The sequence below is a fragment of the Dasypus novemcinctus genome, chromosome 28 (assembly GCF_030445035.2).
Source record: "Dasypus novemcinctus isolate mDasNov1 chromosome 28, mDasNov1.1.hap2, whole genome shotgun sequence".
Taxonomy (NCBI): Eukaryota; Metazoa; Chordata; class Mammalia; order Cingulata; family Dasypodidae; genus Dasypus; species Dasypus novemcinctus.
The window spans coordinates 26,706,749-26,731,547 of record NC_080700.1 but is presented as its reverse complement, the minus strand read 5'-3'; the positions used below and the strand labels follow the sequence as shown (position 1 = coordinate 26,731,547).

The window sequence follows — 24,799 nt, the reverse complement described above, 5'->3', positions numbered from 1 at the left end:
GAGACCCAGGCTGGCTCATGCCTTACTGCTGTAGTCCCATCAAAAGAGTCTTAAACCTACAGGAATATATTAGTTCAAATACATAACTTTTCTCTTTCTGGGATTCATGAAAGGACTTCGCACTGTTACATACATCTATAGATGTTATAAACTCCATATACATTGCTGCAATTATTACTTTATATAATCTTGTGACTGTTAAAAAAGCTGATATAAGAAGGAACAATATATATTTATAGGTTTTGTTATATTAACCATATTATTTATTATTTATGATATTCTTCATTTGTTCCCAAGGATTGGAGTTACCATCCAAGGTCATTTCCTTGACCCAAAACAGCTTTTCCTCCTACCCACATTTAAAAAAAAATTTTATTGGGTAATAAATTGCATTTCTAAATGTTATAAGCCCAACAATACATTTAAATACATATTGTTTTATTAGATTGTTTTTCAAATAATTTATCAGAAGCTGAATTATGCATTTATACTGTCTTTTATAATTAAACATTTAACTTTACCACTTTGTTTTTTGTCCTGTAGAGTAAAATTACTATCTGGGGTCACTTAATTTCAGCCTGAAGAACTCCCTATAATATTTATTGTAATGCAGGTCTAGTATAACAGATTCAATTGGTTTTATTTACCTGGGACTGTCTTTATTTTGCCTTTCATTTTTGAAAAATAGCTTTGCTGTATACAGTATTCTTGGTTGACAATTTTTTTTCTTCGACCACTTTGAATATGTTATCCCATTGCCGTCTATCTCCATCATTTCTGTTTAGAAATCAGCAGTTAATCTTATTAGGATGTTGCCTTGTAAGTGATGAGCAATTTAATTTTTGCTGTTTTCAAGATTTTCTCCTTGTCTTTGTCTTCTGGCAGTTTTACTGTGATATGTTTATCTGTGTATATCTTTGAATATGGCCAACTTGGAGTTCATTGAACTTCCTGGATATGTATGTTAATGTTTTTCAATAAATTTGGGAAGTTTTCAGCCATTGTTTCTTTAAATATATTTTCTTCTTTTTCTCTTTACTCTCCTTCTAGTACTTCCTTTGTCTGTATGTTGCACTTAAAGGTGCCATATAGTGCTCTGGGAGTCTGTTTAGTTTTCATTCTTTTTTTCCAATTTGTTTGGATTGTATAATGTCTATCAATCTATCTTCAAGTTCTCTGTATCTTTCTTTTGCCATTGCAAATCTACCATGGACTCCTCTAATGAGTTTTTTCATTTCAATTATTGTAGTTTTCCACTCTAGATTTTCCATTTGGTTCTTTCCTAAACTTTGTCTCTTTTTTGATATTCCCTATATGATGAGACTCTGTCACCAAACTTTCCTTCTTTAATTATGAGTTCTTTTAGTTCTTTGAACATATTTTTATTGGCTACTTTTAAGTCTTTTTCTATTAAATCCTACTCCTGGTTACTCTCATAAGCAGTTTCTCTTGCCAGCCTTTTTAAAATTTTCCACTGTGGGGTTCATACTTCCATGTTTCTTTGCATGTCCCATAATTTGCTGATACCTGGATATTTTAGATTATACATTCTAAAATACATAGAGTTTTCTATGTATATATGAAAAATAGAGTGTGTTCTACCCTCTCCCCCTCCCCAGAGATGGTTATTTACTTAGCCACTGCACTGCTGTACTGCTTCATTTCAGTCTCTCTGCCACTCCCACCTCCCCAGTTGGAAGGCTCTGAAGTTGTTCCTCAGGGCACACAGTCTTTGGTTTGCCCACAGTCACCTGGGGTTGACAGTAATTTTGTTGGGGCCCTTTTTGTGTCATTCACTGACCATGTCTCACTATTAAGCTTAATTAATTACAGTCTCATTACTCTAGTTTTTTTACCATTGCCCCAGAACAGAAATTGTTCATACATTGATCCAATCAAATTTGGGGTCCTTTGAAGGCATAGCTCCTGAGGTTAGAGTTTGCTATTTGTTCTGACTCCAGGAAAGCTCATCTCAGATGTCTCTCTTCCCATTTCTCCCCAGCTAATGAGCTGTCCTAGGCTAGCCTGTGTCTCCAGTGAATCTATCAATTGCCTCCCAGTTCCTTTCATCATAACCTCCACTGATTGAAAATGCCCTTTGCCTTGATATAGAACTCTCTGTTCTGTATCATGTTTCTCCCCCCAGACAGAATCTCTGAGTCCTGGCTTCAGTGCTGGAGGTAGCAACACTGGCTTGCTTCTCACTGAGTGACATCCCTATGGTTTTTTGACAACCATGAAGATAGTCTTATGATTTTTTTTTCTTTTGCCTTATTGCTACTGTGAATTATAAAATAATAGACTGTATGACACTGAACAATTCTGAATTAAGTGTAAGTCTTCAGGTTGTAATATTTGTTAATTTATTGCCAAATTTGACTTACTATATCTTTATTTAGAAATTTTTTTTTCCTTTTCCAAAGCTAAATTAGTCTTAAGTATTTTTTTTTTTTTAATTTTTAGTATTGTTGCCAAATTTCAGTGTCAGTGACATAGCTTGGATTTGAAATGTAACTGGAGAAGTTTTGTTCTTTTCTGAATTTGGAACAGTTTAAATGATTTAGGAATTTATTTGTTGAAGAATATGAATGAATTCATATTTGGAATAATTTGGGTCTAGTGCCTTTATGAAGATAATTCTTTGACAATTTTTTCAATTTTCTTTATGATTCTGGTTTTATTCAGATTTTTCAATTCCTGCTAAGCTCATTTAATTTGTCTGGAAAAATTGTCCATTTCATCCAAATTTTTAAAAGTATTACATAAATTTGTGCCAAAATATTTGTCAAATACTAGGGATAAAAATTTTACCAAATGTAATTTAATATTTAATAATGTGGGATCATTATTATTTTATTTATTTTTTTATTAAAGATTTTTATTTTTTTAATTTTTTCTCTCCCCTTTCCCCCTCCCCCAGAGTCTGCTCTCTGTGTCCATTCACTGTGTGTTCTTCTGTGAATGCTTCTATCCTTATCAGTGGCACTGGGAAACTGTGTTTCTTTTTGTTGCATCATCTTGCTGCATCAGCTCTCTGTGTGTGTGGCACCACTCCTGGGCAGGCTGCACTTTCTTTCGTGCTGGGCGGCTCTCCTTACATGGCGCACTCCTTGCGCGTGGGGCTCCCGTACGCGGGGGGCACCCCTGCATATCAGGGCACTCCTTGCACACATCAGCACTATGCATGGGCCAGCTCCGCGCAGGTCAAGGAGACCCTGGGTTTGAACTGCAGACCTCCCACGTGGTAGACGGACGCCCTAACCACTGGGCCAAGTCCGCTTCCCCATTATTATTTTATAATTCTCTGTTTCATGAGTTTTCAAAATAGATAGATGGGTGATTATTCTGTACTTGCCAACAACCAAGACCCATCACCTTCTCCCTACCTTCATACCATTCACCTTTACTCAAATATTTTTTGAAACTTTTTAGAATATAAAGGTCTTACTATGTTCTATGTCAGAGGTTGCCAAATTTTACTGTAAAGGGCCAGATAGTAAATTGTTTATACTTTGTGGACCATGGGTCTCTATTGCAATGACTCATTTCTGCCATTGCAGCAGGAATGCAGCCATCAACAGTACATGGGCAAATGGCTGGTTGTATCTCCAATAAGACTTTATTTAAAAAACAACCAGTGGGCTAGATTTCCCTCAGAGGCCATGGTTTGCACACCTTTATTTTAGGCCTATATTCTAGGCATTTCCGATACAATGGGAAATAAGAAACGATGTCTGCTGTCCTTAAACTCTCACAGATAAGTGGAGGAGACAAGTGAACTAGAAACTCCAATACACATAACGTTTAGTACGCTCAGTGTCCAGCGTGGTAGACACAGCCAGAACTTGAGCACATCACTACGGTTTTATAGTAGCAATAAGCACAAGCGTAGTATGAAGGAGAAGGGTACATAACCCACCCTGATTTCTTTATATTAAGGTAGTTTTACATGGATGACATGTTTTTTCCCTGCCCATAAGTTCTTCTTGCATAGATTTTTTTATGGCTCTTTTAAAACTGAGAATTAGTTATTTTTCTCTGAGGAATGATTTCATGGCTGTGATGTGGATGATTGAAGTTGCCAGAATTCTCAATATAGGAACACACAGTATTTTTGACATAATGCCAGCCCACCCCCCTGGGGACAATGGGATACCCAAGTCATTCAAAAAGTGTGTGTTGAAAGAAATGAATAAGCACACACTTTTCCTTTCTGAAAAGTATACTTGTTATATGAGTGTGGTCCATGGAAGAAGCTTGTGTGAGTTCAAATATTAGATTCACCATTTATTAGCTGTGTGACAGTGCACTCGTTCCCTCTCGGGGCCTCAATTTTCCTCATAGGTAAAATGGGTAAAAAAATTGTCCCCATGTGAATGTGAGGATTAAGAGAATTAATGCATATAAAGCACAGAAAAAATGGCCTACAGTAAATACTTAATTGTCACAAATTATTACTACACGATGCAACAAATAAAATGCAACTATGAAAACTGTTTTACTTCCGTGAGGTTGTATTTCATATTTTTAACAAATAGTCAGAGACACAAACCAGTGAAAATGGATGTTGGCCTTAGTGTGGGTTCTGATTAGGGGAAGGCCTATAGGTCATAGAGGGGGGCAAGGTGGTGGAAGGGCCCTTGGATAGACCAGTAGTTCTTTACCAAATACTACCAAATACTACCAAATAGGGAAGTATTTCTGTTTTCAAGCATCTGGTACAAAAATTGCAGATGCATATCAGTCATTTATTTATTCATGTCATCTGCTCATAGCAATGACTTGAGAATAATCTTTGGCAGAGATGCTTGCAATATTTTTCTTTGAATTAATAAAATACCATTGATAATCTCATTTTTGTCATGAAATAATTTCCATTTTATTTATAGAATCCTAGCATTCCACAGGAAAACCCGTTGAGTATCACTGACCTGGAATTACAAGGCTACTTAGGCATCTCTTGTTTTGTAATAGTAGTAGAAATAGTAACCCTTAAATATGTTCTGGGACTCTAAAATTTCTCAGTTTGTTCAATCATCTGACAAACCTTTATTAAGCATTTTCCTTTGGGAAGCACTAGGATTATAAAAGAATGTGGGTGGATGGAACGTGGGAGAGTGTGGGCTATGATGTGGACCATTGACCATGAGGTGCAGCGATGCCCAGAGATGTACTCACCAAATGCAATGGATGTGTCATGATGATGGGGGAGAGTGTTGCTGTCGGGGGAGTGGTGGGGTGGGGGCAGCGGGGGTGAATGGGGACCTCATATTTTTTGAATGTAATATTTTTTAAAAAATGAATAAATAAAATAAAAAAATTAAAATAAAAAAAAAAGAATGTGGGAAGCGGATTTGGTTCAACTGATAGTGCGTCCGCCTACCACATGGCAGTTTCAGGGTTCAAACCCAGGGCCTCCTGACTGTGGTGAACTGGCCCACATGCAGTGCTGATGCATGCAAGGAGCCCCATGCCACGCAAGGGTGTCCCCCACGTAGCGGAGCCCCACAAGCAAAGAGTGTGCTCCTGCAAAGAGAGCCGCCTTACATGAAAAAAAAAAAAAGCACAGCCTGCCCAGGAATGGCACTGCACACATGGAAAGCTGATGCAGCAAGATGATGCAACAAAAAGAGACACAGATCTCCAGTGCCACTGACAAGAATGCAAGCAGACACAGAACACACAGTGAGTGGACACAGCAGAAAATGGGGGGGGGGGGGGGGCGGAACGGGGAGAGGAGGAAAATTTTTTAAAATAAAATAAAAAATCTTAAAAAAAAAAAAAAGACAATTTGATGGAGTTCCTAGGGTAAGAATCATACATCTGGGATAAGAAGAATGAGTAAAAAGATACAGAATATATCACTTAATTCTTTAATATTGGTGGAGAGCCCGATTTCAGTGCTGTGTGGGCACAGAAGGCAAAGCACATAACTGGCAGGGGGAGTCCTAGAGACTTCGTTGAAATGGTGTTTTGGATGGCTCTTGAAGGTTGATAAGTAGATTGCTAGACAAAAACGGCATTCCAGGCGGAGCCAGAACTCTCCAAAAAGCGTAAAAAGCATTCTAGCATGAGGTTTGACCTGAAAGATAAAAATCAATCCAGTTGAATTTAGAGTGGAGCCTCCTGGCTGAGGCTGGAGTGATCCTGTGTCATCTGCAGAGGAAACTAAGGTTAACTGGATATGACCTGGACACAGAATAATAAAATGGTATCACTCAGCTAATTATGTCATCAGTTCAGGACCCCTGGATAGCAAAGCAGTGAGTCAATTCAGTTACATATTAGACCTCCACATACTAAATTTCTAATAAGTTTTTGATAGCACAAAATGATCTCATCTATACTTGGGATATATCCATAATCTTGCTTATGTGACTCCATTTTCTCTGATCTTATTTCTCTAAAAGATTTATTTGTTTTTAAATTTCTCTCCCCTTCCCCTCCAATTGTCTGCTCTCTGTGTCCATTCACTGTGTGTTCTTCTGTGTCCACTTGTATTCTTGTTAGCAGCACCAGGAATCTGTCTCTCTTTTTGTTGTGTCATCTTGCTGCGTCAGCTCTCCATACGTGTGGCGCCTCTCCTGGGCAGACTGTGCTTTTTTCGCAGCTCTCCTTACGGGGCGCACTCCTTGCACGTGGGGCTTCCCTATGCAGGGGGCACCCCTGTGTGGCACAGCACTCCTTGTGCGCATCAGCACTGCGCATGGGCCAGCTCACCACATGGGTCAGGAGGCCCTGGGTTTGAACCCTGGACCTCCCATGTCATAAGCAAATGCTCTATCCATTGAGCTAAATTCGCTTCCTGATCTTATTTCTGAAAGTAAATATCTTTTATCTAAATATTTAACTTGCCATTTAATTAATTTAAATCTATTTACTTAATTCTAATTACTATTTTCTTACCTTTGTGGACAATTGTGTTCCTAACACTTTATTAGTATCATGGGAAATTTTTTTCAGACAGCCAAGTCATAACTTTCCAAGTTCTAAAACTCAACCATTTTTCATGAAACTATATAATTTATATATTTATGAATGAATTTATTTAAAATACTTAAATGTGTATTGATTTTATAGATTTAAATATATTTATATTTATGAATAAAAATTATTACAAATACTGTTTATAAATATTTATGTATAATATATTTTATATTTGTCTTTACCTATATATTTACTTATTTATGATACTATCTTCCATCCAGTTAGAGTAGGGAGTCACTGAAATTAACATGTTTCTCATGATTAAGTTCATCTGTAAATTTAACTCTGTGAATTTAACTCTGTTTTATTGTTTGCCTTTAGATATATGCAAAAAACCTGGTGAATGCCGACCGCTGTGCACTTTTCCAGGTGGACCATAAGAACAAGGAGCTATATTCCGACCTTTTTGATATTGGAGAGGAAAAGGAAGGGAAGCCTGTCTTCAAGAAGACCAAAGAAATAAGGTACGGATAGAAAGAGAATGTCACTATGCTCTGTTTGCAGCAGTGCAGGTATTCTGTTACCCACTTTTCTGTGCCTATTCACAGGTATGCTGACAATTCTTGTCATACTGTGATATCATTCCCACCAGGACCCGCCTCCTGAAGGTAGTACTTCTGGGAATGACATTGCAGTGCCAGCGAAACCACGCCAATGAAGCTTTAACGTCACTCCTGGAAATGCCGTCTTCCGGAGGCGGTCCTTTTGGAAATCATGTTGGAAAAACTTACTAGTGCCATCAGGTAGGTAAAGGTACACTCCACCTGGAGTCTGCAGGTTATCCCATGTCTAGGTGCATGGGAATAGTTTTCAAGAGCCTACTTAACCAGTTTGGCCACTGTCCCTTCCTTCCCAACCACTGTGGCTATTTCAAAGACCAGATGATGATGGAAATTGATCTGGTATATATTGGATGATTTAAACACATTATACTCTAACTGATCAATTGGTTTAATTAATCTCATAGTGCACTTTTGTTGGATCTTCAATATAGAGCCTTTTTTATTTGTTCAATGGTAGCTGTTGTCATTTAAATGAATGGAATAGAGTTTGTTTTGTTGGTGGAGGCATGGTGGCTCAATTATACCATGATCTGAAAACCTACAATGGGTACTGTCATAAAAATGTTTAAGAATCAAGCTTAATGTTCAGAAATTGAATTTTTTTTTTTGGCATTTACAGTCCTTTTGCTTCATGTGTTTTTTCTAAGCACTTCTCCTCATAATGCCCTAAAGTGCCTTGGTAATTAAAACATTCTAGTAAAATGCTGTTCCTTATTAATTAAGAGTTGCTATTCGTTTAGGCAGTCTGTCCCTAAAGCATATAAAGAAAAACTAACCAGATATCAAGGAAGCAGAAAGTGTGTCCCCAGCACTGGGCCCCAGGATTGCCTGCCACTTGGCATTTTCAAGTTTAGACTATTAGGATAAGATATTCTGGATTTTATATTAACTTAATGATGACCTTTTAGGCACTGTAGAGGGCATGGCTTTTTTCTTTTCGGGGGTTTCATGGAGAGGTTTATTTTTTTGGTTGGTCTGGTTTTCCAATCTGAGTAAATCAATCTGAACATAGTTGCATACTTAAAGTCATTTTTCAGGTTAAAGATTTGCGCATCCCCTTACTCTCCTAGTCTTGCTGTAATTTTGAAGGTAATAGCTGAAAGCCTCTGTTGACAAGCTTGAAGAAAACAAGAGAATGTGGTTCACTGTAACACTCAGTTTACTCATTGATGCCAACATTTACATAAAGGCAGTCCTCTTAATTATGGGCTTCAGCTGACCACAGATAGCAAAACACATAGTTTGAATATATGTTACCATGCAGACCCCTCTCAGATGCAAAAAATTAAGTATAAATCATGAAATGGAATCAAATACTCTTTACTCACGACAATCCTATTCATTGTGTTCATGTTGTTCAAAAGCACCTGAAAAACAATGAGAATAAAGATGAGTTTCATTCAATGTTGGGTTTACTTTTTGGTGTTTTAAGACATAGTTAATTCTCTTTTTTTCTTAATTCTCTTTTTAACTTTATTTCACTGATAATTATTTCTCATAATGTTGAAAATGTAATATTATAAAAGTTATTTTTGAACTAAGAGATTTATAGATACTGTGACTTGTAGACATCTTCCTTAATTAGCTAAATTTCTAAATGAGTGCATGAGTGGTAATATTGTAATATGAGAATATATTTATAACAAAACTAATGACAGTTAAGTACCAAAACAGTTAATTAACTATAACCAGATAATGCTTGCATTTTGATTACTGTTAAAGTTAACAAACAATACCAGAAGTTGTACATTTTCTATTTATATATAATACTTGCATTGCAAACGCATTAAAAATTCAATACTGAATAGTATCTCAAGGTTCAGACTTAACCTGTGGGTTTAGTTGTATGTATGGTGGAAAGTACATTGGTATAGACATGAGTTCTAGCTTTCGTTGTTTGTTCCACTAATATGATGTAAGAATGTTGGCAAGTTACTTAATCTAAACAGGCCTCAGTTCACTTCTTAGTGAGAATTAAGTAAGAAAGTTTATGTTGAATCATCTTGTAAATGGTAACATACTTTGCAAATATCAGGGATTTTTATTATTAGCTTTCCTCTGCAGGAGAACAAAAGTAGTTAATTTCTAAATCTCAGTATATGATCCAGTATAGTAAATATAAATAAAGTAAATTATGTATATACTGCATATATAAAGTATGTTGTTAATATATCTTAAAATAAGCTTCTAAAGTGATAGCTATGTAATGTTTTTCTGCTTTACCTTTACATATTTTATAATAAGATCGTTTAGAATATGTAAATGTAAAATAAATACAAGCCATTTAAAACAATGCTTTTTATTCCATATTTGGTTGTGATGAAATGTTTCAGAATTATTTTACATATTTTAATTAGCATGTTCCTCTCTTTTATGTATATATATGCAGATTTTCAATTGAGAAAGGAATAGCTGGTCAAGTAGCAAGAACTGGGGAAGTCCTTAACATCCCAGATGCCTATGCAGACCCACGCTTTAACAGGTGAGAAGCACTTCACATCATCTGTTAGTCTTTCCTTTCAAAACCTTGTCTGTCCTTGTCCCACTCACTGGCACCTCTTTCATGCATCCCCAGTTCTTTACCCTCCTAACTTCATTCATTCTTATCTCCTTAGGTCCTTTTTATACCTTCTTTGAACAACGTCACTGTCACCATTCAGTATATTCATATATTCATGAAATAGTGGATTTTTAGTCATTGCTATATAATGATATCCTGCTATGGGAGTTTAAGATGTTTTAAAAACAATTAAAAGGCAAGAGTTTCATAGTGCTGTGGTGTGTGTATTTTTTTTTCATTCAAGCTTAATTGATTCAGCATAAGCATAATCCTCTATCAAATAATTTACTGAAAGGGTATACATGGATAGGTAAAATTACATAAATTTGGGTATGACAAGTCTATTTTTGAATCCTGATTCTGCCATTTATTAGCGCTACCATGTTGTTCGGTCAGTTTCTTAATGTCTTATCTTCCCCTCACCTTTAAAATGAGCATGATACCTATTTTGTAGAGTTATAAAAATGATTACAGAAAATTATAAAATATCTGCTAGCTTTACCTTGCAAAGTAGGTACTCATAAGTGACAGCTGTAATTGGATATTATTAAAATAGCTTATAAAGGTTTTTACTTTATTTTGATTTTCTTTAGGGAAATAACTGGAAACCAAAAAGTGTTAAGATTGACACTATGGCTTTTCAGGAATACTATTTCAGCTATTTTGACAGCATTGTTTAATTAATTCAAATATTTGGTTTACTTTAATATATTAATGAATAACACAAGCCATAGGAAGTTTCTTCATATAGTTGATGATTAATATCAAATATGTACAAGTCATATATAAACACAGCCATAGTCAATAATATGTTTTATCAATAAATTAAGAGTATACGGAAAGTTATTTCAGTGCTTAAATGTTAAGAATATTTATATATACTTAAAAGCATTTCTCCAGGATAAACAATTCTTCCAACTTAATAATGACATCCCAATTAAAAAAAGAAAAAGAGCAAAAGATTTAACAAATATTTAACAAATAATATATATGAGTGGCCAATAAACATATGGAAAGATGGAAATATAAATTAAATCCACATGAGATTGCACTACATACCAACTCGAATGGCTAAAATGTACAATGTCTAACATTGGCAGGTATTAGCAGGATTTGGAGAAAATGGAACCCTCATACTTGGTTAGTGGGAACTTAGAATGGTACAACCACTTTGGAAAAGTTTCACAGTTTCTTAAAAAGTTAAACATACACTTGTTCTAATAACCCAAAATCAGTTCCACTCTTAGGGTCTCCCCAAGAAAAAGGAAAACATATGTCCACACAGAGACCTGTATGCAAATCTTCAAAGCATCATTATCCTTAACTATTAACTAGATAGTAAATAACAAATAATGTCCACTAACTGGTGAATGGATAAACAATATGATTTAACATGCAATGGAATACTACTCAGCAATAAAAACAGCTGAACCACTGATACATGCAACAAGATGAATGGATCTCAAAAATAATATGGTCAGTGAAAGAAACCAGACATAAAACACTACCATATAACTACCTACCACTAGTTGTATGGTTGCTTCTATGGATTCTGTCTTAATTTTAAAAGACAATTTTTCCAGCAAACTTTTTCTGTTAAGTAAATATTTTTGGCTTTATAGCCCATAACATCTCTGCCCCAAATATTCAGCTCTGCCTGGTAGGGTGAAAGCAGCCATAAAAGAACACACAAAGGAATGAATGTGGTTGTATTTCCTTGAAACTTTACTTAGAAAACAGGAGCAGGCTGGTTTGGCCCATGGGTTGTAGTTTGCCAAGCCCTGTTCTGAATTATTCAGGTGGTAACTCCCATTTAAGTTGGCTTAACAAGTTATGTCTCTTGTATATATGAGTTCAAAGAATCAGGTTATTTTACCTAACATATCTTTTCCTGAATCTGCATTGTTGTTCTATATTTCCTTAGTAATGCTGGTTATTTGAAGCCAGGAGCCTTCTAGAGACTTTCCTAGAAAACTCTTGAAAGCAAAGGAACAATTGGTTACAATATTTCTGAAAAGGTGTCATTAAAACCCTTTTATATATCACACTGTTCCTGAATTTAAAAGCTAACCAATGACATTACAGTTCTTTGTAGTAAAAGCATATAAATTTCAAAAACCGAGTTGAGATGTGTGATAGAATGTATAATCTCTTTTCTTCTGCCTGTTTTCTTTTGTTGTTGTTTTGTTTTCTTTTTAACATCCCCACAGAGAAGTAGACTTGTACACAGGTTATACCACTCGGAATATCTTGTGTATGCCTATTGTGAGCCGAGGGAGCGTAATAGGTGTTGTACAGATGGTGAACAAATTAAGTGGAAGTGCCTTCTCTAAAACGGATGAAAACAACTTTAAAATGTTTGCAGTCTTTTGTGCTTTAGCCTTACACTGTGCTAATGTAAGTAATATTTTTGAATACCTTTTTTTTGCTACTCAGTATTAATTTTAAAATCTTTAAAGTAGTTTAAGATTTCTTTAAAATTTTTGTAATTTCTTTATAAACCAGAGAGAGTGATTCCTGGTTTGTACATATTTTAGGAAATGCCTTGGAAGGAAAAAAAATTACCTAATATGTTGCATTGATATCGGCATGTGATTTGTTAAAAAGAAAAATGACATTAATATTAAGATACCATGTTAAAGGTCAAGTGTGTATTTCAGGATGTCTACTTAAATGAATAAGGCAATGATTTCTAAAACCGTATTGTTTGTCAATGCACAGGATTTGAAATTCTTACTCAGAAAGACAATAATACCTCATGTTTTAACCCCAATTAGGAACGTTCTGTTTGTAAGGTAAAGTGAGGCATATATTTAACACAGTGGTCAGATGCATTATGGGTGTTTAACTCATTTCATCCTCACGATAGTTCTGCCCTATGAAGAATCAAATGAGGTTCCATTTATTTTACTCTAAAATGGTTGTGTTCATGCTATATTCTAAACCAATTAAACATTTAGTATTCTGTAAACTTTAGTAATCTGTAACAGCATTACTTGAATTTTGGAGTTAAGGAAATTTTTATTAACCTTTTTCATATTTTTGTAAGGCTAAACCAACAAAAATGCGAGTTACCACCTTAAAAATTTAGAGAAATTGCTGTTTTGGAAATAGGGCTGAGTTCCATAGGAGCAACCATGTGACTAAGGAAAACAGCTTAGAAATGGCTATGAACAAAACTGGCAAAAATAATACTTTGGTGAGTAGGGATAAGCATTTATAACTAGTTAGTGCTATTTAATGAGTGCTTGTTCATTAACCTTGCATTGTCGTGGTGCCCTCTCATGGGGCCATTTATAGTTACTTAGTTCATCAGGGATATACTGGGACAGTTGTCATCAAACATTTTTTGCTTCCACCATTTTCAATATCGCCATATCATTCTTAAAAATAAACATATTGGCGGCTTATTTAATTTAAAAATTGCCTGGAATGCAATTTTCAGAATGTTTCATCATTTTTAAGTGGATCCAATGTTACCTAATGTCGTAGCAATCTGATACCCATTACAATCAATTTAAGAAAGACCATGGCAAACTTTTATGACTAGAAATTTTTACGTCATTCTTTTTCTTCTCTGTAATTCCTATTACCCCAGAACATTTACTCAAATATATTTTGTTCTTTAAAATGTTTTATTACCCTAAATAATATCCTAAAACAAATACACATAGTGGTTTGAAATTTATACTTTTAAAATCCAGTCTATAAGATTTAAAAATAATTTTAGGTTGTAGTAGTGTTATTTATCATTATTAGTACCTATGTGATAAAAACAAGACAACCATGTTATAAATTTTGATAAATAATAAGAAAAAATAAAAGTTAAGATATTTTTAAAAATGCATTTATTGAGATGGCTATGACTTAAAAAAAACACAGCTCGTATATCTATGGATACATTTTACTTATTGTTTAAATGAAAGTATGTTCAGCAAAATGTTTTAAAATTGTATTAGAAATAGAGACAAAAAGCAAAACTGCAAGAATAGTGCAAAGAATTCCTATATACCTTTTTCCATAGTCCCCAAATGTTAATATGCTTACCATATTTACTTTGATATTCTCGTATTCTCTCTCTCTCTCTTTGCTGCCCATATTGATTCCTCCAGTACAATACAATAGAATGCCTTCTACCCCATTTCCATGTTTAGAACTCCCTTCTACTGATAGTGAGAAAGTTGGATCCACTCTCCAGCATCAATTTCATTCTTACTAGTCTCCTTTGTTTTTAAGTAAGAGTAAGACTTGCTTCCGTTAATGAGTAGGTGGGAGCATAAAAAGTTTTAATAAAGCAATTTCTCTTAATTACTTGAGTACCAGCTGAACTAAGATACCAAAAGTCACTGAAAGGTCTATCAGCGAAAATTATATTTAATGATCTCTAGGTGAAAATTTAAGTCCACATTCAATATTTTATGAAAACTTTAGAAACTACTGGAGTTGCAAAAGGGAGCATTAGCTAGTCATTAGAGCACATTGAATAACAATGTTTTAAACCATCCCTCTGTTTTAAGAGGTTGTTGCCTTAGGACAATTTAAGAGGGACTATATTAGAATAGGAGGTGGGAAAGGAAAACTTTCTTTTATCTTGTTTAGATAAGAGTTTATGTGAAGGTAAAGAATAAGGAAATTAATCCTTTAAAAATCTATCATGTGCTCATGTGTTTCATGAAAAAATTGTGTATTTCCAAAAAGATATAAACACCAGTTTAAAGACTTCTGCGTTAGTTAACCTGTCTTATTTGAGGAGCTGGACCTGTGGGTTCAAAACCATTTATAAACCACTAATTGCACCATAAAGCCTGGATTCAGTCGTGGTCAAAACCAAACCACACCAAAACAAAACACAAAAGAACACTCCTTCTGAAAAGTCGTGAATAAGTTGACAGTCATTCTGTTTTTATATTGATTATTTAGGGTAAAATATTTGGGATGATACCCAGAGTTAGCCAGCCTTCAAGGTTAAGAGCACGGTCCTCCAGACTCGAGACTTCCAAGTAGTGAAAGTACAACTACAGTCTTAGAGGGAAGAATCCACATAAGACTACCTTGACTTCTGACACCAACTACAAGTCCAGGGTATTTCCCCAAACCACCTTCAGGTGGGATAGTTTGCCAGAAAGACTTCCAGACTCACTGTAGCCTCTCATACTTCCAGTTAGAGTTTATTACAGGGAAAACATACGAATTAGAGTCAGCCAAAGGAAGAGATGCAGAGGGCAGAGCCTGAGAGGTTCCAAAAGTGAAGCTTCCGTTGTCCTTTGGGGACTTGGTATCCTCTAGGCATAGATGTGACAGTATGCATGATGTATCTCCATCCAGGAAAGCACACCTGAGCCTCCATGAGCAGAGTTTTTATTGGCTTTACCACTCCCTTCTCCCCAGAGATCGAGTTGACATCTTGTGGCAGCAGGTGCCATCTGGAGGCGCCACCTCCACACCATACTGTCAGCTGTGAATAAACAAGACAGTCTTATCACTGGTAAAATTCCAGGGATTTGGAGGTTATCCCCAGGAGCCCAGGGCAAACACCAAGCCTCTCCTAGTGTGAGGCCAAATTCCTTACTCTGTAGGTAAATATTTAGTAGAATGACTGAAATTTAGTTATACTGAAAGTGAGTTGTAATTTTTCTAAAAACTTCAGATCTCAGCAAAACTATTTCTGTCTGCTAGCACTGAAGCAATGGAAAATAATATATGTAATATCAATCAAGTGAGTTACCTGGTTGACAGAATGTTTTCCTATTGTCAGGATTAGTAGACCCAGAGTTTGTTGCCTTAAAGGTATATGTTCAAAAAATATGGAGTGCATCTTCAAGCTTTCTGTAGAGTACATTACCTTTCTTCATATTTTTCCTCCTCACTAAAGCTTATAAAAATATTATTTTTGAAGGTTTTAGCAACTCAGAATCTTCTGACTCTGAATTTGAAGCCTCAGTTTACCTTTTTTTCCGTCTTCTTCCCTGGGCTTCCCAATCTGATGAAGGCTGTGTCTGGTTTGTTTTAAGGCTTGCTTCCAATCCAAAGAGAAGACTTGATTGAAAGATGGTCTTCAAACTGATAACTTGTTACTTTGTTGAAGTAAGATTCTTTCTAGTTAAAACCTAAAAGAATATAGCACCAAAGGAAGACAGCAACAGGTGTCTTTCAATTAGGATTTCTCAGAGTGTTGTTCACTTGAGAAATTTTGGTTCATTAGACCACTAGAGGAGAAGCCAAGAGAAGTGAATTCTAATCCTGACTCTGATATTATTTCTTTTTGAGCAAATTTACTTTGCTATTTTGAGCATTTTTTTTCCCAAGCATTACATAAAGAATGGGGAAACACCTTGGAATGAACGTTTTCCCAGGCAGTTAATCAAATCTCGGGCTGCCTGACTTTCCCTGAATTTTCTCCCACATGTTTCTAGAGAACAAGCACAAGTATTTATTAAGATCATAAATATGAAAAACCTTGGTGCAGTATAAAGTGCTTTTTAAATTGCTGGCTATTAGGTCAGATTAAATGTAGTGATCTATCTTGGGAAATACTTCTGCTCTTGTACAAATCATTATATCCTAAACAGAATAATGTTTCCTACCTGAATATTTCTAAAGCTGAGCGAGGTACTATAGCAGTGTATTTTATTGTTGTTAGACCCACTCATCTTGTTTGATTAAGAAGCCCAGGAGGTAGGGAACATGGGCCAGGTAAATACTCATTATGGCATAATTTTTCTTTAGTTTGTCATTAGTTGCATTATATTTCTCCGTTTTTGTTGGATTAAAGGGGCATGTCTTTGGCAACATCATTTCATTTACTGAGTGAACAGATAAATGATAGACATTCTTTTTGATGGCTGAATTCATCAGATCTCCCTTTAAGGCTTTCAGCTGATTGGATGAGACTTTTCTCATTGCTGAAGTCATTCTTCTTTGCCAATTGTACATGTAATCAGCCATACATCTAATGATTTAAATCCACTAATTATCCTCATAGTAATAATCAGGTCAGGGCTTGCTTGGCCAAACAACTGATCACCAAAACCCAGCCAAGTTGTCACATGCAATTAACCATCACAGTCCACCCCTTTTCAAATTTGCACCTGTACACATTTCCTTAAATGATATTTAATCTCAAAAATAAAATCAATAACATTTATAATTTCACGTAATGTAATTCAGCTGTCTTTTGTACAACCAGGAATACTCTAACCCTTTCCCAGAAAATGATGCAAGTCCTTGGATAATAGTCACTCTTAAACTTATAACTTCAATACCAAGACATAAAGTTAATACATCTTAATGCTATATGAATAAGGATAAAAGAAGAAAGAAAACAAAGATCTTGGTCACAAAACAAGGGAGAAATAATCAAAAGCATTATAGTTCTTGTTTCTGTAACTGGTCACATGGAATGTAGCTCACATTTATAACTTCCTTCTTCCACTCCCCATTTCATATCCCCTTAACTCTCAGCAACCTCCTAAGCTGGTCTTCATTTTTTGCTTAATGGGATGATTCAATCCTTTGTTCCAGAATGGTCTGGACCACTATGGTCCTACCTGGATTGGGAGTTTGGAGGTTTCCATTGGTTTTAATACAGGACATGGTAGTATTAAGAGAAACTCTAAGCGATCTCATGTATTCTAGGAAAACTCTTCTTTACCTCAATTTTTATTAGCAGTCCTGTTTCCCCTTAATAAGCAGGATCAATCATACCAGCTAGTACAGTAATTCCCTGCTTGCCAGTTGGTTCAGAGACATGAGGAATGCAAAGTGACTGGGTGGCAGTCTTAACTTCGAGTTTAATGTAATCATTGTTGTGTCTCCTGGTGGAAGCATTCCTCCTTTGGAAACTGTTGGCCATCGGAGATTAAGGTCATGGTGTTGGGAAGCAAAAAACTTTCCTGGTGGGTCACTAGAGGTTGATTCCTGGACCTGTGAATCCTGGCTATGGGGGAAACTGCACCATATTGTGGATGCTGATTTAGAGCATATGTAGCCCACGGAGAATGTTGCCCAAGCCCTGCAAGGTTTCTTCCACCTATTTGGTGCCATAATTGAGTCTTTGAAAGGCCATTCCACCATTCTGTCAATCCAGCTGCTTCAGGGCAATGAAGAACACGGTAACACCAGTGAATTCGATGAGCATGTGCCCTTTCCTGCATTTCATATGTCGTAAGATGAGTGCCTTGACCACATGCAAATGCTGTGACAATACCATGACAGTAGATAAGTTCTTGGATGGTGGTTTTCCTTGCATACAAAGAAGGCAAATCCATACGTGGAGTTTGTATCTATTCCACTTAGGAAAAAACACTACTCCTTTCATGATGGGGCCACCAGGTAGCAGGGTGATTCCTCCAGAGAAGGAATGTGCCATATTGGGGGCTGAGTGTTGGTCTTGTCTGCTGACAGGTTGAGCACTCAGCAGTGGTGGTAAACAGGTTGGTCTTGATGAGTGGAAGTCCAGTTGCTGAGCCCATACATAACTTCCATTCCTATCACCATGGCCACTTCATTCATGAGCCCATTGGGAAAGGACAAGAGTGGCTAGGGAAAGAGGCCAACTAACATCCACAGAATGGGTCATCCCGTCCACTTGATTATTAACGTCGTCATGTACTGAAGTCAACCTCTGGTATGCATTCATGTGGGATGCAAATATATTCATGCTTTCACCCATTCAGATAGGTCTGTTCACATACCTTTCCCCTAGAGTGCTTTGTCACTAATGCTCCCACCATGTTCCTTCCAATTCCCTGACCATCCAGCCAAACCATTGGCCAGAGCCCATGAAACAGTATACACATGCACCTTAGGACGTTTCTTTTTCAAAGCAAAATAATCAGGTACACTGCCCACTGGGAGAATGCCCTTCACCGCTGTCCTTTGGGGATGTCCCAGAAAAGGGCTGTAGTTCTGCAGCTATTCACTTTGGGTGGCACCTGTAAATCATGCAGAAGCATCTGTAAACCAGGCTCCAGTTTTCTCTTCCTCTGTCAACTGATCATAGGGAACTCCCAAAGAGGCTAAGCCAGAAAAAAGAAAGGTAATGTGGCAGGAGTGGGGAACATGGGCATTTGGGCCTCTTCCTCCAATAACTTACTTTTTCCTTCAGGGCCCGATCTCATATGTACTCCTTCCATTTTATAATGGAGTGTTACTGTGCACACTTAACTTTATGGCTTGGTAGGTCAGACAACATTCGTTCATGATGGGTAACTCAACTCTCATTTAATTGATGACCCAGGGTTAAGTGTTCTGTCTCTCCTATGACCCTGTAGCAGGTCAAATGCTGTTTCTCAAAAGGATAGTAGTTATCTGAGGAAGATAACAGAACTTTGCTTCAAAATCCTGAGAGACTGCACTGTGATTCTCGTATAAGGATAAATGCTCCAAACAGCATCTTCATTTGTCCCTGACACTTCCAGTATAATTGGGTCAGCTGGATCATATGGCCCAAGTGGCACAGCAGCTTGCACAGCAGCCTGGACCTGTTGCAGAGCCTCCTCTTCTCCTGACCTTCACTCAAAATTAGCAGCTTTTCAGGTAACTTAGTAAATGGACTGGAATAGCACCCCCAAAGGAAGAATATGTTGCCTCCAAATTCCAAAAAGGCCAACTAAATGTTGTGCCTTTTTTTTGATTGTAGGAGAAGCAAATGCAACAGCTTAACCTTCTCCTAAGAAGGGATATCTTGTTATGCACCAAGCCACTGAATGCCTAAGAATTTCACTGAGATGGAAGACCTCTATATTTCAGTTGGTTTTAACTCTTGTCCTCTGACTTGCACATATCTTGCCAGTTATTCTGGAGTAGTTGCTACTTCTTACTCACTAGGTCCAATCAGCATTATCATAAATGTAATAGACTAATGTGATAGACCTGTGGGAGGGAGAGACATCAAGGTCCCGGCAGACTAGATTATGACATAGGGCTGAAGAGTTGGTATAGACATGAGGTAGGATAGTGAAAGCATATTGCTGGCTTTGCCAGCTGAAAGTAAAATTGTTCCAGTGGTCTTTACTAGCAGGTATCAAGAAAACAGCATTTGCCAGGTCTTAGATGCTTACTAGCTGCCAGGGGACGTGCTGATTTGCTCAAGCAATGATACCATATCTGGAACACAGCTGCAGTTAGAGTCACCACCTGGTTCAGTTAATGATAATCCATTGTCTTCCTCCAAGATCCATCTGTTTTTTTTTTGCACAGGCCAAATAGGAGAATTGAATGGGCAAGTAGTAAGAATCACCACCCCTGCATGCTTCAAGTTCTTGATCATGGTACTAATATTTGCAGTCCTCCCAGGAATGTGGTATTTTTTTGATTTATTATTTTGCTAGGTGGAGGCAATTCTAATTCCACTTGGCCTTTCCACCATGATAGCCCTCAGTCTACAAGTCAGAGAACTAATACAAGGATTCTGCTGGTTGCTGAGGATGCCTTTTCCAATTATGCATTCTGGAAATGGGGAAATAACCACAGAATGGGTTTGGAAACTCACTGGACCCACTGTGAGACAGAACTGAGCTAAAGCTCCATTGATTACCAGACCTCCATAAGTCCCTACTCTCATTTCTTGGACACAGTGTTTTGTCAGTGTGATTTGATGTCAGTTCAGAGCCAGTATCTACTAATCCCCTAAATGTCTTATTTCCTTTTCCCCAAGTGCACAGTCACCTCGATTAAAAAGTTATGGGTCCCTTTGGGGAAGGCTGGGAGGAAGATTACCAGTATACATTTTTTGGCAGTGTGGAAGGCTTCTTCCACAAGGATCTGTAAACTCTCTCAAATTTGGGGATTATCTGTGTGACTGTGTTTTTGTGATTCAAGTTTGACTTGTGTTCACTTAACCTAAAACTCTTGTGTGTATGCAGATAAAGTAGGAATTTAATAGACTACCTATCTCCCTTCTAGAATGATCCACTAACCCATGTCATAGGTCTCTGCAAGTCAGACTATTTTAATTCCTACTTTGACTCTACTGTCCATTATGGTAGCCAAGCCCACCTTGTCTTTAGCAATTTAATGATACCACTTGGCTCCTGCCAACTGGAATCTGATCCTCCCGCATGTCTTTTTAAGGATCCAAGTTCAGTGGCAGAAGTTCTTCCCACAGGAATTTCTGGATTACAGAGAAGAACTACCACAGAGCATTTCAAGAATGATGGAGTGGCTCTCACAAATTTATTCCTTGAAGTCCTAGTGAAAGTTGTGTTAGGATATTCCTGTGGTGGTGGGGGGGGGGGGGTGGGGGCGGGCAAGAATGAGAACAGATTGACTGTTAGAAATTTATTTGGCAAGGACGTCTCAGCAGAAACCTCAGTTTCAGTGTCCCTGCTATCATCATTATCAGCCTATCTGCCCCTATTCCAATTTTCAAGGTCCCATTCCTTCCCCTTTAATGCCCTCACTTTAACTGCAGACACCCTGCAAATTTGGAAATTAAATTTATTTTGTAATTAAGCCATTTTCACAATGGGACTCTGAGTCTGGTTTTCAGAAATCTCAAGTCTGCAGGTACAAGATACAGAGTTTTTAATCAGGGCACACATAGAAAATTTCATGTTTTTCATGCTGGGCTTGAGCTGGGAATTTGAAGCCTCTAGCTCATGTCTTTCTTTAACGACTGTACCCAATGTTCTTAGGAACAACCAACCAATATCATTACACTGTTTAACTCCACAAAACTCTTTTAAGGTATCACATGCACTGTTACCCAGAACTTTGCTTCTTAAAAGCATTTGAGTAGCTGCATCCAGTGGTGATGTTCTGTGTAACTCTATTACAATTCACATCATAGACTATCAGTACCATCTTGATCATTGGAAATAATCATTCATGCCTTTGAACCTAATTTGATTAGAGGACCAATTCCAGAAGTCCCAGAACCAACTCAGAAATCTCATCCTTGAGATTCTGTTTCTTAAGAACAATTCCCAGTACCAAAATCTATATAGTCAGGGTTCTACAGAGAAACAGAATGAATTAGATATTTATGTATATAAATAATATGAAATTTATTACAGGAATTGGCTCACAAGACCATGGGGATTGGCAAGTCCAAATTCCATAGGGCAGGCTGCAAGTTGGGAACTTCAAGGAAGATTTCAGTAAATCCCCTAGGAGAAGCTGGCTGGTTGAAGTTGAGATAGAAATTCTTTCCTTCTGACTGCTGTGATCAGTTCTCCCTCCAAGGCTTTCAACTGATTTGATGAGACTTCTCTCATTGCTGAAGGCAATCTTTTTGTTGATTGTAGATGTAATGCATACATTTTTTGTTGATTGTAGATGTAAGCCATACATGCAATCAACTGATTTATGATTTAAATCCATGAATTATCCTCACAGTAATGAGCAGGCCAGTGTGGCTTGACTAAACAGCTGGACACCATAACCTAGCCAAGAGGACACCGGAACTTAACTATCATGTTATACATATTATACTTTCAAAAAACAAAACAAAACAAAAACAAACCCAGTTTGATATTCAAAGAGCTAACAGTAGAATAATAATGCTTGTTATATCTTTTATCTAGAAAAAGTAGTCCTTTAATGCAAATTAACTCTCTACTATGTTTTGAATAAGAAGAAATTTAATATTAAAGGAGTAAGAAGAAAAAAAATGTTATTAAAAGGAATATGTCTTGGCTCTGAGCAAATTTAATAAGTGGTACTTTATTAATTTCTGAACTCATCAACCATGTATTATGTGTCTTTTCTCTACCAGCTGATGTATATAAAATTGGCTGTAAGAACAGCTCTTATTGATCAAACACTTACTCTGTGCTAGGTACTGTTTTAAATACTTTATATTTCATTTGGATAGTTTCACAATTCTACCGTTGAGGTTATTATCTCTATCTTATATGAGGAAAAATGCACCCAAAATATTTAACTCAGTAAATAGATGATAGTTCACACAGTAAATATATGATAGAGCCAGGATTTGAGTACATGCAGAGTCCCAAAATAGCCTGCCTCTCTATGACACCATTCTTCCCTCAGGATGCTTACACTCTATCTGGTAAGGGAGATGAATCTAAAAAAGTGTTTTAAGTTTTATGTATATATAAAACAGAATAGGTGATACTTAGGAGGATAAGGTTAATTTTGTCAAAATTAGACAAGTTTAGAAAATATCTTCATAGAATAAGGTAATATAGACTATAGGACAAACATAGAGTTAATAAAATAGTTTGGAATAGGTTGATAGAAAGTTTAACATTCATGTTATAATATTTCCGAGGAGAAGTATATAAATTAAATCTATATTTTTAGTTGCTGTAGTGTTCAGTAGAATTTTAGTGAGGGATCTTAGTAAAGGCAGTTAAGAATCTTACATAATTGTACCTAAGGCTTTCAGAGAAAGACCCAACTTACATATTTTGCATGCATGATGAAACTGTATTCTAAAATGTTCTATTTCTTTTTTTCCCTATAACATCTTCAGCTGAATACTCAGAAGAAATTAATGAATAACAGTTTCTAGACTGTTGGTTTAGACTATAACTTTTGGTTAACAGAATAAAAATGAAATGTTATTGCTCCTCCAAATCTACAAGCACGTAGATAACTAGTTTTTACTGAATTAAAATTTTCCTATGGCTCTAGTGCTGCAGAGTTTATAAATGACATGATCATTTGTGCATTCCATAGGTCAGAATTAAGCGCTCACATGTTAGATACAGTACTCGGTACAGATTAAGAGTCATTTGACCCTAAACCTAGGTGGTTTCATGTCCCATGTTTATATTCCTTTTAAAAAATGAATTTTGGCACTGAGTACAGAACAATTTTCCATTCTTTAGTTGACTTAAAGGCATCATTTCCAAAACATGCGCTCTGGAGGAAATGTAGCTTTCCCTTCCAATATTACACTTTCATTCCCTCAGCCTCTGCAGATCATTCGCTGGCTGATTTCTGAGTTCTCATGTGTGCTGGGTGTCACTCCTAACTCAGACTTGAATTCAGGCAGTCATGCCTTTAATTCCTGCATCATCTCCTCTACTGCAGAGCTTGGGTGGGTTAACTCACTTTCTGCAGCCTCAGTGTCCCTACCTGATGAGTGGGAATAATACTGATCTTAGAGAATTGTTGTTGGGACTGAATGAGATAATACCAATACAGTTCTTAGTTCTGTGCTTAGTCCTTATTTGATATTCAATGTTACCCCTTTTAAATTCTCTCTTTTTAAATTTGATTATATTTGATGAATATCATCACAGCCAATTCCTTTCAAGCCCCAGTTCATTGTTACAGAGATAGCTGGTTTGTCGTTCCCAGGAGCTAGATTGCTTTTCCTAAAAATTGTGATTGTCTCATTTGGGTACTGGAAAATAGCAACAAGAAGGAGTTAACAGAGTTAACCCTAAGATACCTACTTCCTAAGAACTAAGATAAAACTTTTGACTTTATAGAAGGCCAGCTATCAGCAATTCTTACTTGAAGAACTTGTACATTTTCCATGCAGTGAAATACATTTTGGACTCATAGCTTGAAGGTTATTTTTCTTATACCTTTGCTTTCATTCTTTTTGCATTTTTCTAAATCCAACTCCTTAGTAATGATAACATTTTAGAAAAGGTTTCTTTTTTTTCAGTGGGTTTCACTTCAAGCTAAGGATTTAAAGAATACTACTGTCACATGGTCACATTTGCACATCTGAGCATGATATTGTACACAATAGTTTGTCTTTAAG

At 36.5% G+C, this 24,799-nt stretch overlaps 1 protein-coding gene across 8 annotated transcripts in view; it reads left to right on the top strand.

Moving 5' to 3' along the window:
• The window catches only part of PDE10A (phosphodiesterase 10A), a 763,936-nt gene that overhangs the window by 650,532 nt on the left and 88,605 nt on the right, over positions 1-24,799 (top strand). For all 8 annotated transcript variants that reach the window (XM_004465920.5, XM_058289686.2, XM_071212528.1 and 5 more), the window contains 3 exons: positions 7,309-7,451; positions 9,940-10,032; positions 12,321-12,507. In XM_004465920.5, the coding sequence (XP_004465977.2) occupies positions 7,309-7,451; positions 9,940-10,032; positions 12,321-12,507 (423 nt within the window). The remainder of the gene's footprint in view (positions 1-7,308; positions 7,452-9,939; positions 10,033-12,320; positions 12,508-24,799) is intronic.